General features: G+C 38.9%; 1 protein-coding gene across 4 annotated transcripts in view; it reads right to left on the bottom strand.

Moving 5' to 3' along the window:
* The window catches only part of PATL1 (PAT1 homolog 1, processing body mRNA decay factor), a 28,574-nt gene extending 12,327 nt beyond the window's left edge, over nucleotides 1-16,247 (bottom strand). The window contains exons 1-11 of one of the 4 annotated variants that reach the window (XM_079102270.1): nucleotides 16,090-16,247; nucleotides 14,095-14,206; nucleotides 7,912-8,129; nucleotides 7,553-7,633; nucleotides 6,616-6,810; nucleotides 5,592-5,693; nucleotides 5,058-5,147; nucleotides 4,621-4,838; nucleotides 3,091-3,180; nucleotides 739-919; nucleotides 71-194 (exon numbers count right to left, since the gene is read on the bottom strand). In XM_079102270.1, the coding sequence (XP_078958396.1) occupies nucleotides 71-194; nucleotides 739-919; nucleotides 3,091-3,180; nucleotides 4,621-4,838; nucleotides 5,058-5,147; nucleotides 5,592-5,693; nucleotides 6,616-6,810; nucleotides 7,553-7,633; nucleotides 7,912-8,129; nucleotides 14,095-14,206; nucleotides 16,090-16,104 (1,426 nt within the window). In that variant the 5' untranslated portion in view covers nucleotides 16,105-16,247. Of the gene's footprint in view, nucleotides 1-70; nucleotides 195-738; nucleotides 920-3,090; nucleotides 3,181-4,620; nucleotides 4,839-5,057; nucleotides 5,148-5,591; nucleotides 5,718-6,166; nucleotides 6,241-6,615; nucleotides 6,811-7,552; nucleotides 7,634-7,911; nucleotides 8,130-14,094; nucleotides 14,207-14,971; nucleotides 15,119-16,089 lie in introns of those variants that run through there. The other 3 variants (XM_079102271.1, XM_079102272.1, XM_079102273.1) reach the window with 3 other exon arrangements.
* Nucleotides 16,248-16,865: the final 618 nt, after the last annotated feature.

The following is a 16,865-nucleotide window of genomic DNA, read 5'->3' as shown; positions in this document are numbered from 1 at the left end:
GTGTCACCTACATTTTATCAAACCAGTGGCATCTCAAATTTCTCTTATCATATAAGGGCCTGGACCTTACCTGGCTTATATGCATGCTCCAGTTTGGCCACCTGAGGGGTGATGAGCTTGGTGCGCTCCTTTTTAGGGCCATCACCTTGCACTTCTTCAGCAGCTGACAGTTTCTCCAGTTTTTCAAAGTAATTCTACCACAAGATGATTTCATTTGTAACACAAACACAGACCATGACTGTTCTTTACCAAATAATTGCTTTACAATAGTGGCAGCAACACAACTTGAACCCTAGAAACGTACTAATCACTAATTTTTGCTACACTCAAGCTAACATTTACTTATTAAAACTCATAGCCTTTGGGTTGGTAGTGTAGCTCAGTGGTAGAACATATTCTTTGCAAGTTCGAAGCCCAGGGCTTAATCACAAACTGCCCCCTCACCCCTGCCAAAAACAATCCTTAGCCTTCAAAAACTTTAATCAAAGGAAATGTCTTTAGACTGCCAATATTCTTAATTGATAGAACCTGAATACTGATGCCAAAGAAACTGAAAACACTGATCTGAAAGCAAACATCTCAAGAGTCCCTTGCTTAGAATGAGGATGAAATTTGTTTGGTAAATTATCAACTACTTGAGGACTACCTCAAAAGAAAATTCTACCAGTATTTAAGTCAATATCCTTACTAGCATAAGGGGCCAAACTGTTATTTTCAAAACTAGAACCAAGTATTTACCTGGTAATAAAAATCATCCAGGTAGGGATCAGTGCTTTGCAGCTGCATCATCTGGATTTTAGAGACCCAATCTTTTTCCCGCTGCAACATGAGATTGGCATATGGATCTTTTCGGAGATGATCTTGATGACTGCTCCTGTGACTTCCTCTATCTCCAGCACCATTGAGATTCCGATGCTGACTGAAAAACATATGCCACATTCACTCCAAGTGGGCATATAAATTATAACCTTTAACATTACAGGAATAAAAGAGGCCAATTAAAAGAAAAAATCCCCTCTGCTTTTGTTAAAAGGAGTGAGAGGACAGAATTTTTTTTTTTTTTTTTTTTTTTTTTGCGGTACTGGGGATCGAACTCAGGGCCTTGTGCTTGCGAGACAAGCACTCTATCAGCTGAGCTATCTCCCCAGCCCAAGGAGTGAGAAAGAATCAAGCCTTTAAAGAATTTAAGAGAAAAGAGTTATGCAGTACATACTCAAGGAAATAAAACTATATGAGTAACAAAAGATCTAAGTACCTTACCACATGCTAAATACTTTCACTTGTGGACTTGTGTGTAAGCCCTAAATAATTTCTATGAAGCAGGTAGTTTTTCTTTTCTCCACTGAAGACAACAAACTGAGACCAAGAGATATCAAACTCATATACTTGGTGGCAGAGTAAGATTTGAATACAGGTCAATTTGACTCTAAAAGTCTATACAATCATTTTTCAACTCACTGAAAACCACAAAATATCTGACATCACATAAAGGCCATAGCAAATATTTACCTATCATCTAGACTTCATGAAAAATAAAGATTCATTTGGCCAAACTTGCTTAATTTTTAAAAAGTACTATTAACATAGTAGAGTGTTAAGATTTAGAGTTGAGGGTCTTCTGTACCCTTCCAGATTGCAGTTTCTAGACTCATTTCTTCACAGAGGAATGAATGAATATCAATTTGGTATGAATCCTCCCCAAAATGTTTTTAGACTTGTATTACTCATGTGGCTTTCAATATTATACAATATTATTCTGTACTCCTTTTTTACATTAGGAGTAATAGACATACTTCTCTTCCTTCCTTCTTCACTCACTCTTATGTTCTATTTATTCATGTTGCTAATATACCCCAATATACAAAAGTAGAACTGTTAGGATGTGGTCTAGCTACATTTTCGACCTTACTAACTACTGCCAAATTCTCTCTAGAGAAGCTGTATACTCCATCTTTGCCAAAAATGACAGTGGCAAGACACTTCAAGTTTTTCCTGTCTGATGATAAGTGGTTATCTAATTTTAATCCGCATTTTTTATGAGTGAGCTTGACCATGTTTTCATTTCTGTAAGCCACTTGTGTTTCTTCTATTTGGAGCTGCATGGCTTTTATTATATGACCATTTGATATTTTTAATAGTCAAACATTAATCTTTCCCTATATAGTTTGTATACTTTTGGGGTATTATTTAAGAATCCATACTGGTTTCTTCCTCCCAACCTGCAGAAATATTCTGGAACATTTCTGAAACTGAGAAGGAATCACACCCAATTCATAGAACAATAAAACTGATGACTGAAGAAACTGTACAGTTTTTCTTTTCTTTCTTTCTCTCTCTCTTTTTTTTTTTTTTCGGTTCTGGAGATTAAACCTGGGGCTTTGCTCATGTTAGGCAAGTATTCTACCACTGAGTCACAATTCAAGTCCTTTTTATTTTTATGACAGGGTCTCACTTAGATGCCCAGGTTGGGCCTGAACTTATGATCCTCCTGTCTCAGTCCCCTGAGCAGCTGGGATTATAGGTATGCATCACTGTACCTGGTTTATTCTCCTCATAGATGCCTAATTATAGAATTACTTCATATAAAACCATGAAGGCAGAGGCTTTATCTGTCTTGTGTGCTTTTCTTTTCAGATCCTCAAAACCTACCACAGTCCATAGTACACAGCTGGGAGATATATGTAAATGTATACATTTATATTTGTTGAGTGAGAATTAATAAAGAATGGCCACTAGGTTCACACGGGACCCAAATGCAAGGCTGGTCACTGTATTTTAAGATTTAATTCTGAATTGAAAGAGAAAAGGTAGCTGAAGACTATGCTTAAGAACTTGATAAGGAGTATAAAATGTTGGCTTAAAAAAAAAATTCAGAGCTCAACTTTAATTCTGACTTAAAATCAACAGAGTTAGAACAGGTTGGAAATCTGTTGATAAAATCTTACTAAAGCTAGTGTATCAAAACATAAAAAATTTCTTGACAGTATTTGTGATATAACTCCACCAGCAAAGTCGGCTTCATATTAAGTAAATCAAGAAAGTTTTGTTACACTATTGAATAAACCACAAAGGAATAGAGTGAATACTTACTTCCTATTCTGCTGCTGTCTCTGATGCAAGAGCCGCCGGTGCTGTGGATGAAGGTGAGTTGTGTCTGGTCGAAACATTGGGGCCTGAGATCTAAGACAAAAGGAAAAAAGGTCTTCAATTCTGTTATCCTGATGATTTAAAGCTTTCACAAATGCTGTCAGAACAGGATAACTTCATGTAGGTTCAGTCAGGGACTGTCAAGCCTATTCTAAAGAGACTTTTATAAGTAAAGGAGTAATTTTTTTAAAACCTATCTTCCACAAAGACCAATTCTCAACTACTAAGAGGATGATCATGAAACCTTAGGACACTTATTAGTAAAGCGTCTAATTTTCTTTTTCTCCTAACAGTGTTCTCTCAAGAGGTACAATGTACTTAGTTTTTACTTATACTATATGAGAATGACAAAAAAAAAAAAAAAGAAAGTGATGGTTAATCTTATCTGTCACCTTGCCTAGGCCATAATACACATTAATTTGATCAAATCCCAGTTTAGATGTTACTATAAAAGCATTTTGTAGATGTGATTAACATTTATTGTCAGTTCATTTAAAAAAAAAAAAGAAAAAAGAACTATCCTCCATAACGTGGGTAGTCCTCACCCCATCAGCTGAAGGCCTTAAGAACAAAAACAAAGTCTCTAAAGAAAATTCTGCATCAAGACTGGAACACAGAAGTTCCACCTGAATGTCCAGCCTGCCAACCTATACATTTCAAACTCAAGAATGCAACTTCAAAAAAAGAAAAGGAAAAAAAAAAAAGAAAAAGGACTGGGGATATAGCTCAGTTGGTTGAGTGCTTGCCTTGCATGCACAAGGCCCTGGATTCAATGAGCACCACACACACACAAACACACACACACACACACACACACACACACACACACCCCCCAAAACAAAACAAAACAAAACAAAACAAAACAAAAAAACAACTTCAACTCTTATCAGATTTCTGGCCTGTCTTCTGCATTTCTTAACTTGCCAGCCTTCACAATCACATCAGTCAATTCCTTAAAATATTAACTTTTTCTCTCTGTGTTTATCTACTGGTTCTGTTTTTCTTGAGAATGATACAATGTATGTAATAAAAATTTTACCAAAGCAGGAACTTGAACCCCTCTTGTTATAAAACCAGAGGGGCAGAAGCAAAAAACATAGTAAGTGCCAAGACTTGCCAACTTCTCATTATTTATATCTCTCATCCTTATCTATGATTCTTAAGTGATCAGCACCATGTTTGTATATCTCAGTGTATGATTGTAAAGTGGATATGAAGTGAGAAGTAAAAAACTTTAGAAGAAATAAAAGGTGAGTAACTTGTAATGTATAAATGTACACAGGACACACGAGATTCTTGATGGCAATGTAATAAAATCTAAAGACTGTCAAACATTTCCAACTTGAGGATTCAATAATATCTCAAAATATTTCGCTTAGCAAATATTAAGAGACTTTTACATTAAAAAACTAAATTGGAATGATAAAGAGACTTAAGTGACAATGGATAAAGACTGGCATGTTTTATAAATACCTTAGGTTTTGCAGATGAGGTCCTGGGCCAGGAGGGTGCTGCTGTGGAGGTGGTGTTGCGGGTGGTGGAGCACCAAAGAAGGCACGGAAGCCTGGTGCTGGGGGAAGCATCTGCCCAACTCGCCCTTGCAGCAACTTGGTATTCATGGCAGCAAGAGGACTACTAACAAAACCAGGGACCCGTGCAAACTGGCTGGGAGACATCCGACCAGGCTGTAGCTGTAAGGAGGGACAAGATCTTATGATTTAGATAACCTTAAATCAGCAGCAAGCTCATCTGCTTGCTGAAAAGTGAATACTGTTTCCATCAATAACTTTGTTTCAATAACTAAGGAAAAAACAAGAGGCAGTGATGATTACTAACAAAAGCACCTATGGCCTAACGAACCTTAATACAGGAAGAGGGTTCTTTATGGATGGAGCGAATCACGGGCTTACCTGTGCTCCTCCAAGAAGCTGTGCTCTCTGGAGCGGGCTGAGAACAGGAGGAACACTAGGAGGAAAAGGGTGACCCAGGAGGGAAGAGTTCTAAGGAAAATAAAAAAAGAGAAAAAAATTATATCATGATACAGGTAATTCAATGTAGTAAAGGATCTCAGCAGAAAAGGAATATAAACTTGGACTGTAAAACTCTCAAATTGTAGTTCTCTACCAAAGGAATATAAAGAGCAATGCTAGAAATTATGAAACACTATGGCCATATGAAACAAAAAAGAAGCAAGAATGAGAGTGAAGTAACAGGAAATGAGATGATGAAAAAGCTTAGATTTTTTTAAAGAAAATAGTGGTGGTAAAAAAAATACATAAACTATGTCCTCTGACCTGGGGACCATAAGACCAGAAATTCAAGAATAAAGATTATAAAATGTAAGTGTTATTTAGAAGACGACAGCACTTCTACTTGCTGAATCTCACAGGCAGTGATCATAAAGTACATACTTCACATTTCTGTTAGATTGTAAAGAGTCATACCGGGACACTGCAGAGCTGGTTTGGAGACATCCTCTCACCATAGGGAGCAGGATAACGTGGTGACATCGGGGGCCGAACATGGACAGGCTTCGGACACAGAATCTATTAGGACAAACGTATATACAACTACACTCAATGAAATCAGTTTTTCTTCCACCTACACTCCCTCCCCTCAAGTTCTGCTAGAGACACAGAACTCAATGCAAAGCCCTACTTCTAAGCAGATTGCTATGGCTATGGGTTCAAATGTAGAACCTTGGGTCACTTCTTCTCACAAATCAAGCAAAGTCTGAGGAAGATTTAGCTAATTCTCCAGTTATCCCCACCCTTCCATGCTATCTGAGGGAGATTCCAGCAGATATTCTGACTTGCAAATTCTCTCCAAGAGGATATATTTTGGTAGCAGTAAGGGAGAAGGAATGATAAGAAAGCTGGAGGATTAACTAAGTCCTATTCTGAAGCCTCTGTGATATGGCCACCATGCTCAGCAATTTCATGATACATTGTGACTCCACCATTTATTTCATAAATATTGAGCCTAACTAGGCCATACCAACACCACCCTCCCCCCATACCTTCCAAATTGGCCTTCCTTTTCAGCTGCTGGTTTCAGGTGGAGGAAAGTCTATGGAACAGGACTGCACAGGCTCTAGGGAAAGCAGGGATATCTTAAAGGTAAAAAGGGATGTGGACAATGCTGAGTGTTCCCATCCCCCCCAGCTTTCAGTTATCTCTCTGCCAATGTGTTGGGTAGCCAGTAAAACACTTTAAAAAGTACATACGCACTAAATGTGCTTAACTACCCTTTTCCTCCCCCAATTAAAAGACAGCAGCAACAACAGCAGCAAAGGGTATTAGGGAATGTGTCTCTTATTTGTACTAACTTCTCCTCTAATTGGCTATTTTGCTTTCTAATCTAAAACCTACCCAAAACCTCCGCCCTCCTCCCAGTATCACCAAGTTCCCAAATAATTTTGCCCAGATGCCCAATATCCTGGGCTGAGTGCCCGTTAATGAGAGGTACCTGTTGGTTGAAGCTGGGTACAGCCATCTGCTTAGGTGGGGTGCCTATGGGCACAGCTCTAACAGGAGGACTCCCAATGATAGGTGAAGTTGACCGCCTTGGTAATGCACGCTCAGAAAGGTCCCGATCATCTTCTGGGCCCTGTGGGGGCCTCTGAGGCAAGGCATACTCTAATACAGACACTGTAGGCATTTCCTAATTGAGGAAGTGGTTAAAAAAAAAAAAAAAAAAACCCCAGATATTAGCTGACTTGAAATGTTTTAATATTGTCTATAGATGCCAAAAATCTTGAGAATTAAAAAAAATTATTTATCTATTTATTTTTGGTACAGAGAATTGAACCCAGGGGTGCTTAACCACCGAGTCACATCCCCATCCTTTTTTATTTTTATTGTGTGACAGGGTTTTGCTAAGTTGCTGAGGTTGGCTTTGAACTCAAGATCCTCTTGCCTCAGCCTACTGAGTCACTGGTATTACATGTGTGCACCACTGCAGCCAAGCTCTTTATTTTTTAATTTAGTGTACAATTTTCCGAGTTTTGATAAATACATAGAAGAACAGATGTGCCACCAGAGAACAGTTTTATCACTGCAAAATTCCTTTGTTTTATCCCTTTATAGTCAATGCCTTGTGCCACATCCAACCACTGGCAAACCTGATCCCTTCTCTGTCCCTATAGTTTTGCCTAGACTTTTTAAATAATTTAAATTATACACTGACAAACATGAGTTCTAATTGTTTCCTCTCAATTCTGTTCCCTGGGGGCTGAGGAAGGGCACATCAACAGATAGACCCATGTAAGTGTTGGATATAGTAGTTGACATAATACTGGCCAATGATAAATATGTATATGTTCTCAGTAAGGAAAGAAGACAATAGGAGCCAACTTAACATTTTTAACATTAGTAATTTTATATAATGAAAAAAATTTTAATACCTGAGCAAGTAGTGGTCCTCGGATTCGCCTCAGAACTTCAGATCCATCCCAGATGCTGGAATTCAGACTTCCTGGTTGAGGCTACCCAAAAAAAGAAAACATATATAAAAAGTCTGAAGTAGTGTGAGCTCTCTGGGTGACTCATCTGCTGATGGGGAACAAGGTTCCAAGGCTTATATTGTCAAGTAGTTGACAAGAAATTATAGTGCTCCAGAACACACATTATTCCCCAGCTTTGTTTCCAGAATTACTATCGTCAGGAATTATATTATCAATTTTCTATGGCATATGTGATTTATAATGGCAAAGCTCAATCCTAATAGTCTATTATAGTTCTCGAATAAGAGTAAATTACTCACTTGCAAAATTGGCCTGGTCTGCACTGCCTGCATAATAGCTGGATCTTCAAGTTCATTTTCAATCACCATCTTAGTGAGCCTTTCTGCCAGATTCTCCTCATGGTCACCCAATAAGTCCATTTCATCCCTTTCTCCATTGCCTGTTTGTTCATTAACTGTCACTGGTAGCTTCTCTTCCAACTCTGCCAGGCGTTCATGTGCTTCCTGCCAATCATCATCTGTAAGACAATATAGCTGGTGTAAGAAATACAGTTCATATTGAAACAAAGGTTTTAAAAATTATTCTGTTAGCCAAATGAATAACCCAACTCCGGAAGACAGACAGAAAGTAAAGCTTCCATTTAAAGACATGAAATAAGGTTGAAACAATGAACACATAGAGTTGGCTTTTCACTATTAAGAACACAAAATGTCATACCAAATAAAATTCAAGCATTTGGATTAGTAACTTAAAACATTATCAGTGGGGTCCAAACTATAGTCTAAATTTATTTTTAAAATGGTGATACAAAGCTGGACGCAGCGGCACATGCCTGTAATCCCAGCTACTTGGGAGGCAGAAGAAGGAGGATCATAAGTTTGAGGATAGCCTCATCAACTGAGTGAGACTCATCTTAAAATAAAAATATAAAGGGATGGGCATGTAGCTCAGTGTTAAAGCACCATAAAGTTCAATCCCTAGTACTATAATAAACAAACTATCAATAAGTATAAGACCACCTATTGTTTTTGAGATTCTACGCTACTTCAGGCAAAAACTTCAAAGGAAGGTAAAATCCACAATACTAACAAATAACTATCTCTTAAATTATAACTATCTTCTTAGTCTGATTTTTAGTGAATTCATTTCCTTCAATTGATATCTAATAAGCATTGATTATGTGACACACGGTAAGTACTGTTTTAGATAGAAGGGATACATCAGTATACAAAGCATACAGAGACCCTTCCTCACATAGCTTTTCATTCAAGCAGGGGAGAAACTTCCTAACAGACAATAAAAATAATGAGGAAGTAAATTAGATACTGTATTTAGAAGATGCAAAATGCTACAGGAATATGGAAGAAGGCAAATTGAAACATTTAAAGAGATGGTCAGAGGTAGGCTGCACTGAGATGAAATTTGAGCCAGACTCAAAGGACTGTAAGAGGAAAAACAGTTAATGGAATGGAATGAACAAGAGGGAAGAGTAGAACAAAATAAGGTCAGAGCCTGGAGGAGGGAGCTTATTCAGGGTCTTCTGTTCCACTCCAAAATGGGACAGGGCTGATGGAAGTTTTGATGTGGTTTAACTTTTTGAAAGAATCACTAAGGATACTGTATTAAAAGCAGGTTAGAGAAAGAGGGAGGGGCAATACTGGAAGTCAGTGGCTACTGCAGTAAGCCAAGGGAGAGGGGATGGAACTTTCTTTTTTCCTTCTTTTTGTGGTGCTGGGGAGCGAACCTTGTGCAGCACTATACCAACTAAGCCATTTTCCTAGGCCCAGGGATGGAACTTTGACGAGGATCAATTCCTCTTCTATTTTAACCATGTCTTTGCTATTCCTGCACACTGCTATGTGGTCTGCAGGGCTAACATTGTTTTCTTGATACAGCATTACTTCTGAGGCCCATTAAAGCATAGACTAAAATCTTCAGAATCCTTCATCGGCTTCTCTTGGATCTAATCATCCCATTCTGTCTTTATCATAAAAGCTCTACTTACAATTCTGCTCCTTTTAGCATTCAAATGCAAAAACCCTTTCTTCTCATTAAGCTTTCCATAATCTTTTCATTTTCATTTTACCTTCATCTCATCTAAACGTGTGCTACTTTTTAATGCACAAAAAGATATTCTTCTGTATATGCTATGTATTCTATTCTTACTTTAGTTATACACTTTGTATGTTCTATACAATTCAACAGTATGAGATAACAGGCAATTCCCCTTTATAGCTAACACAGAAATCTATACTTTCTTCTTTCTGTTTACAAATAAAATACAGATTAAAAAATTCAAACATCACAAATATGTGATGTAAAAGGTCTTCATAGAATATGAAAGGTCTTCATAATTCCATAGCTCTGTTAAGATTTTAAGGATGCAATTTGCAGTTTAACTTGATTCTTCTTGGATATAGTTTCAAGTATGCATACATGCATTCACAGATAACTGCTGAAAATATTATCTCATTCTTTATAACACTTTTATAAGACTGCATTCTGTTGAACTATAATGTAACTTATTCCCTACTGAAAAAACATTTGGATGATTTGGAACTTTTTAATGTAACAATCAATACCATAAATAACCTTATACATCTCTCAGAATCCCAAATGAATATTTAAGTAGGCTAATTCTCAGGGTCAGACTACAAACATTTAAATTTTGCCATTTTTACCATATAATAATATATCACATAACACTAGTGATCTAAAAAGCAAGGGAAGTGGGACTTCCAAATTTACAATTGTGTTATCACAGGACCTCCCATCTGCTCTTAGGGCAATATTAGAACATATGAGCTGCAGTAAGGGATTTTTAAAATAGAGATTCACTTTGCCATTACTGTGATAGAGGTTGTGGGCAAGAGCCATAAAAATATCCCTACCTAAGCCTCTAAGACAAGTTTTCATTCTTATGAGGAATTTTCTTTCTCACCCAAAAGCTCCCTCTCACAAAGTACTCAGTCAGGTGGCACACTTCCTCTGATATGTCTTCTTACAGAAAAGATCTTAAAGTTAGCCACTTCATTATAATGGTCTCTAATAAACATACCTTGATGTGCTAAAAAAAGGGGAAAATACATTATAGATGGAAATCATATTACTAATTTAAATGACCAGTCATTTGAAACACTATTAAAGAATAGTGGAATTAATAATCAGTTGGGACTTTAATTTCTCTGTTATCCTTGGTAAAGAAAAGCAAGCTGAAAAAGGATAATTTTTTTTTTTCCAATGTGAATAAGAGCAATGCCACAAAGAGTGGGAGTCTATAACCCTGAATTCATGATTAAAAAAAAAAAAAAAAAAAAAATCTGTTAACATCTCCCAAATTTAAAACATTAGTTTGTTAATGGATTAGTTTTAATATAGTAGAGTTCTAAATTACCCTTCTTTGGTCACAACTTCCTATATTCATGTTTGTTAACTTTTCTAGATTCTACCAAATAATTTATTTGCCCTTAAAAATAATGCTTAAGAGGGCTGGGGAGATAGTTCAGTTGGTAAAGTGCTTGCCTTGTAAGCACAGGGCCCTGGGTTCGATCCCCAGCACCGCAAAAAAAAAAAAAAAAAAAAAAAAAAAAAAAAAAAAAAAAAAGCTTAAAAAACAGTTTAGTCACATTCTGTGAGAAGTGATACACTGTGGATTGACGGTTGCATTTTAAACATGTATGCAGAGTGCAGAGGAATCTATGTCATAAAACATTATCATCATTTTGGTTTTTCTTGCTCATATGAAAAAATGAGAACTCATGCCCTTAGTGTGAAAGAATATTTCACCATTACTTTTGCAAATGACCTAAAAATCATTACTTAAATGTGCCAACACTTGACTTTAATGCATCATTGGTTAAACTGATAAAGCGTAGGCAAAAGAACAGCAGAGAAATGAGGGAAAAGGAGTATCTCTATTCCTTTAACTAATCACTCTTGTACCATGATGTGGGCTACTGAACTCCAGGCTGCTTTCAAACACTTATACTGTAATGCCCCTGAGGCCTGTCTGGGATATTTCTGAATGAGAAGAAAATAAAAAGGAAATAGAAGTGATTTAATTTTAAGGCAATCTCAGTCCCCAAAGATTACAGAAGCTATCAAGAAAAGGAAAGGAGGGGAGCCCATCCAAGTGAAGGCAAGAGATTTCCAAAGATTCCCCAAAGACTATTTTAACATAATTAGTAATATACTAAATGTATTTATTACTTAATCTTTCAGTAACTCTGTTTCCTCATTCACTAAAGTAAGGATAATAACTACCTCAGAAGGTTACTGTGAGGATTAATAACATGGAAAACATTTAAAATGGTACCAAGTGCATAATAAGCACCATGAAAGGTGTGAACTTTTATTTTCAGAGAATGAATTGGGATTACTCTAACACCATTTATTGCATTTAAATGATGCAAACTTTTTTTAATGAGAAGACCAATGACTAATGTCCAAAGGAAAGGTGATATCAGAGCTTTTGTAGCCAGTGACCTAAAATACCCAGAGTATAAACAGGTTTTGTTCAAGATGTCAGCTTCATGAATTAAAAATCATCAATCAAAACGTATGACATTTCACCTATTGGTTTAAACTCCTTCTACCAGTTATATATCTATAAGAAGTGTGCCAAACATATCACAGAGTTATGAAGCAATTTTTAAATAATATTTACACAAAGATGTTAAGATTTTCACCTTATAATTATACTACACTCTCAATGGAAAGGGCTCACCTGTGACATCTTTTCTCCATTACAACCTTGATTGATCAAGAAGTCCTTAACACCCTTCTGCCCTATGGTACTAAGCAAACTAACCAGATGCTACTTCACTGCCTTTACTTTTTACTACCTGCTCCTTCACTGTGCACCCAAGAGCTTTGTGAACTTGTACTTCTTTCCTATCATATAAAATACAGTTCTGTACATTCTAATATTCTTTTAAAGGCAATATTCTTGTCTTGTAAGGAAAAATAGAAACTCAGGGGGAAAAAAGACTGTCCACAGAACTCTGGAAGTCCATGAGAAGGCAGGACCCACTCTTCTTCTGTACAAGTTTAAAACTAAGGACACATTACTATGTTGCTTCATCTTAATATAGTAGCTATAAATCAATCTCAATTGATCAATTTTGTCAATTGCAGAAAGTGCTGAAAATGGTAATATCCAGTACAAGTTTTAATACAAAAAGTTCTAGAACCAAGAATACAATGCTACAGCTTCTACTATACTCCATAGGTTATTACTAAGCTACTTCCTAAATGCAATTTGCAATTCACGTCAGTACCGTGCATTTGTAGTTCTATTCTACATAGCTTTCCCGACATCCCCATGGAGAGAGACAATGATCATCCTCCTGGGCAATCTCATCTTCTAAACTATGACTACAATTCAAAGGGTTTACTTCTTTAACATTTCTCTTTTTGCTCCTGACCATGACAAAGTCATACTTTTCTAATGAATTTTATAAATGGTAGACAACAGTAAACTTTCATTTTTGCCAGTTCATTCAACTCTGTGTAAGCTTTCATAAACCTAAGCTATCAAGTCATTGCAAAACCACTATCTACTGTAATATTTTTAAGATCTTTGTTTTTGATACTAAACATCTTGGTATCACCCACTATGCTAAATGTCCTCTTCTTATTTAATTTAAAAATTTTGTTGCTGTGTTTCTAAAGAAATTACAAATATTAACACACCACAATACAAACACCATTATTGCTGCTTTCCAATACTAAGTCAAAGCAAAAATATCTGCACTGACTCTTATCTATTCATTGCTTTAAAAAGTATACATTTTAACTAATTAGTTCACTTGTTCTCAACTTGTTCTAAGTAAATTTTGTTCTCAAACTTAATGGTATAGCCTTGCTTCTTAAAATTTTCATCTCAGCATTTGCAACTTTGTAGCTCTAAGTTTAGTTCAATTCTTTACATTTTTTCAGCTCTACAATATTTACCTGTATCTGGGGATGGAAAAAATTTCATCTGTTTTTAATAGTTTTCAAACTTATGAAGATCTCCTATTTCTAAAATTCTTAGAATTAAAAGCTTTTTATTTTATTAAAGACAACAGCCAACAGCAATGATTATACCACTTACTGGTGTTGGGGTGAATTTTAGAATATGTAGAATACTAGAATCTGAATTTTCTACAAGTCCATGAGTTTTCCCTAGGTTACATGTTCTCTAAATTAAAATTTCCCTTATTTAGGACTATTTAAAATCTCTTTTAAATGTCTGCTGCTCTAAACATTTGAATTCCTTATGGTGGCAACCTAGGATCAAAAATCAGCTGGTTTTATTGATAAGGAAAAAAGATGACCAGAAGAGCATGGTAGAGGGATGAACTATTTTGAGTAAACTATATACTATTCTAACTGAGGTCAGGAATATTAACTTGCCAAATTAATGAATGAGGTTAATCCTTCTAAGACAAATTACTTGAGCAAGAGACCAATATGAAACCACAAAAGATGCCACTTACCAACTGCACCTGACCCAAATGTATCATCATTGAACTGATCAATCTCCTCATCTTCTTCTCCCAGGCCCTGAAATGCATCTTCATCTTCATCTAGAGGACAATCCTCCAAAGACTAAAAATAGAAAAGAGGTTAAGTTTTTAATGAAATTCACATTCTCATTTATAATGTTCTAAAAATGTTCATCTTACCTTCTCAGTGAATATAATAGTTTCATTATGACTTTTTGAAAAGATGACATTTTTTTATACTCCCCAATTTCCCTGACATTAGATGCTTTCAGTATTTTCTTTGTTTTGGTTTCTGTTTTTTATTCCTTGAGTTTTTTCCCAAGCATCTCTTTTCTTTATCAAGAAGCTAATGATAGCATGTTCTCATGCACACAAGAAATCAGGCACATGATATTCTTTACATCACTAGGTGGAACAGAGATGATAATTTAAAATTGTCAAAATGAGCTCTTTTATGTATCTTTTTAAACTAAATTCACATCTTTCTCATTATAGTCATACTGTTTTCAATTAGTTCAGTATTCTTTCAAAAATGTTCATTTTCCATCTCCTTCTCACCTTGCTTTTCCAAGGGCCTAAATTCCAGTGAAAAAACAGAAAGCTAAATCTTCAACCACAAGTAAACTCTAGAAAAGCTATGATAAATACAGACAACTCACTTTTCTGATTAAAACATTAAATATCCTTTGTGTGTGTGTGTGTGTGTGTGTGTGTGTGTGTGTGGTTAATGAAGTGCTGAGGAAGAAACCCAGAGTAGTTGGTGCTCTCGTCCTCATCAAAATCATTTGAGAACTTTTTGTCTCAGGTTCTGTGCTAGGCTGTAGGTCCTGGTTTCTTAAGTTGCACTGCAGGGACAAATACCACGAACCTCAAATAGTTTGTTGCGAAGATCAAACAAGGCAAAGACTGTAGATAGTTGAATAAAACCTAGATATCACCCTAACACCTTAGGTGTATTCTACTTCAAACACCCCCCCCCCACCTTCAGATTTATTCAGCTTAATCTCCAAGTTTTCCTTGGGCAAATTCTGCCCACTGTATCTCATCATCTTTTTCCATGTTAATACAAAGTCAGTTTGGTTGTCAATCACTTTTATCAAGTAGTATCTGTCCTTACTGGCCTTTCTACCCATCCTAGGGCCTGCAAACTTCCAGAAGGCAGGCGTGCAATTGCCACCACATCAGAGGCAACTTCCAGCATACTCCCTTCCAAATCAAGATCGACTTAACCAAATCACTGCTTTTTAAAACTGAAATGACTCTCATGGACCATCTAGATCAATCCTTTCACTTTAGAAATCCAGAAACTTAATGTCCAGCGATTAAGAGTTGCTCAAGGTCACTCTGCGAGTGGACGACCCAGTCTGGACTCTACATTCTGGAGCTGCTACATCCCCCACCCCGGCCCACGTCGTCGCTAAACCCACATCTCTCTCCACTCGCCCAGAAAGAACTTCTGCTGGACACGCCCCCTCCCAACTCTGAGCGCTCTCCTGGTAAACAGTCCGGGGCCCCAGCCAAAGGGCAAGTGCAGGCGCCTTGACCCAGGGCTGCTGGTGTGCACGGTGTGCATCCGTGTGTGACCCGGGAGAAGGGTGCTGGTTCCCGGTAGGCGGGAAACTCGTCTCGGGGCATCTCTTCGTAAGAACAGCCACCCGGTAAGGGGAAAGCTCTTCCCTCCACCGCCCCTCCCGGAGTGGGGGCGGGGGGCGCTCAGGTTACCGCTTAACGGGCCCTCCCCACCCCAAAGCAGAACCAACTCTCCCCAGCGACAACGGAGGGGACAGTCCCGCCCCTCCCCCCGCCTCCGAAGCCGGTTCTCAGCCCTGGGACTAAACCCGCGACCCCAGGCCGGTGGCGCCGCGCTCGGTCGCCCGACTCCCGCGGCTCGCCCCCTCCCCCCAGGAGCACGGGACCGGCGCGCGGCGGGTGAGAGGAAAGGGGCGCGCGAGGGAGGGGGGGTCACTTCCGGTCGCAAGAGCTCACCTCGTAGCGGAACATTCTTGGGGAGGGGGGGAGGGAGCGGGGAGGGGAGTGGGGGAGGGAGGGAAAAAGCGCTGACTCCCCGGGCTCCTCCGCGCGCGGGTCCTCCACCGGCTCGCGACCCCTGGCCGCCGCCGTACGCCGGAGCGTGCGTGGGAACGTGCGCAGGCGCGCCTCCGGCAGGGCGACCGCCCCGCTCGGCGCCCGGCGGCGGCGACTGCGCGGGGACGGATTTGGCGTCCCGCTTCCCAGCCTCAGCGGCGGGAAGGAAGTCCCGTGGTGAGAGACTGCGCACGCGCCGACCGTCGGGTGCTTAGCGTGCCGGACCTGCAGCTCCGCCTCTGGTTTCTCCGCTTTTTGCTCGGAGCGGAGACGCCAGTCACGAGTTTCCCGTCACCTACGGGGCGGAGAAAGTCCTTGTGATTGTCACAGGATGTGGTTCCGCGGAGTCCCGGGCTTAGGTCGGGGCGGGAGGAATGGAGGCTCCGGGGTTCGTTTTGCAAGGTGCAGGCACGCTCTTCGGGGTTTCTGGGGGTCTTCACGTCACGCCCCGCGCCCGTGGAGGGAGAAACGGGGGGCAAGTGTGTGGTCCGCGAAGGGGACCACGCCGGCTGCCCGATCTGCAGTCGGCGGAGGCTGTGATTTACGCGGCTCAAAGTGATGACAGCGCCCGGTTTTTAAAAAGCCGAAGGCACGTTCCGAGAGGTTTAACCAGGGGGATATTTTTAGGTGCCGAGAACTTCAGGCACGTGGAGCAGAACCATGAAAGGGCCGCACGG

This window comes from Sciurus vulgaris (genome assembly GCF_902686455.1).
Source record: "Sciurus vulgaris genome assembly, chromosome: 11".
Classification (NCBI taxonomy): domain Eukaryota; kingdom Metazoa; phylum Chordata; class Mammalia; order Rodentia; family Sciuridae; genus Sciurus; species Sciurus vulgaris.
Note: the sequence above shows the minus strand (reverse complement) of the source record. Positions and strands in the feature narration are given on the sequence as shown.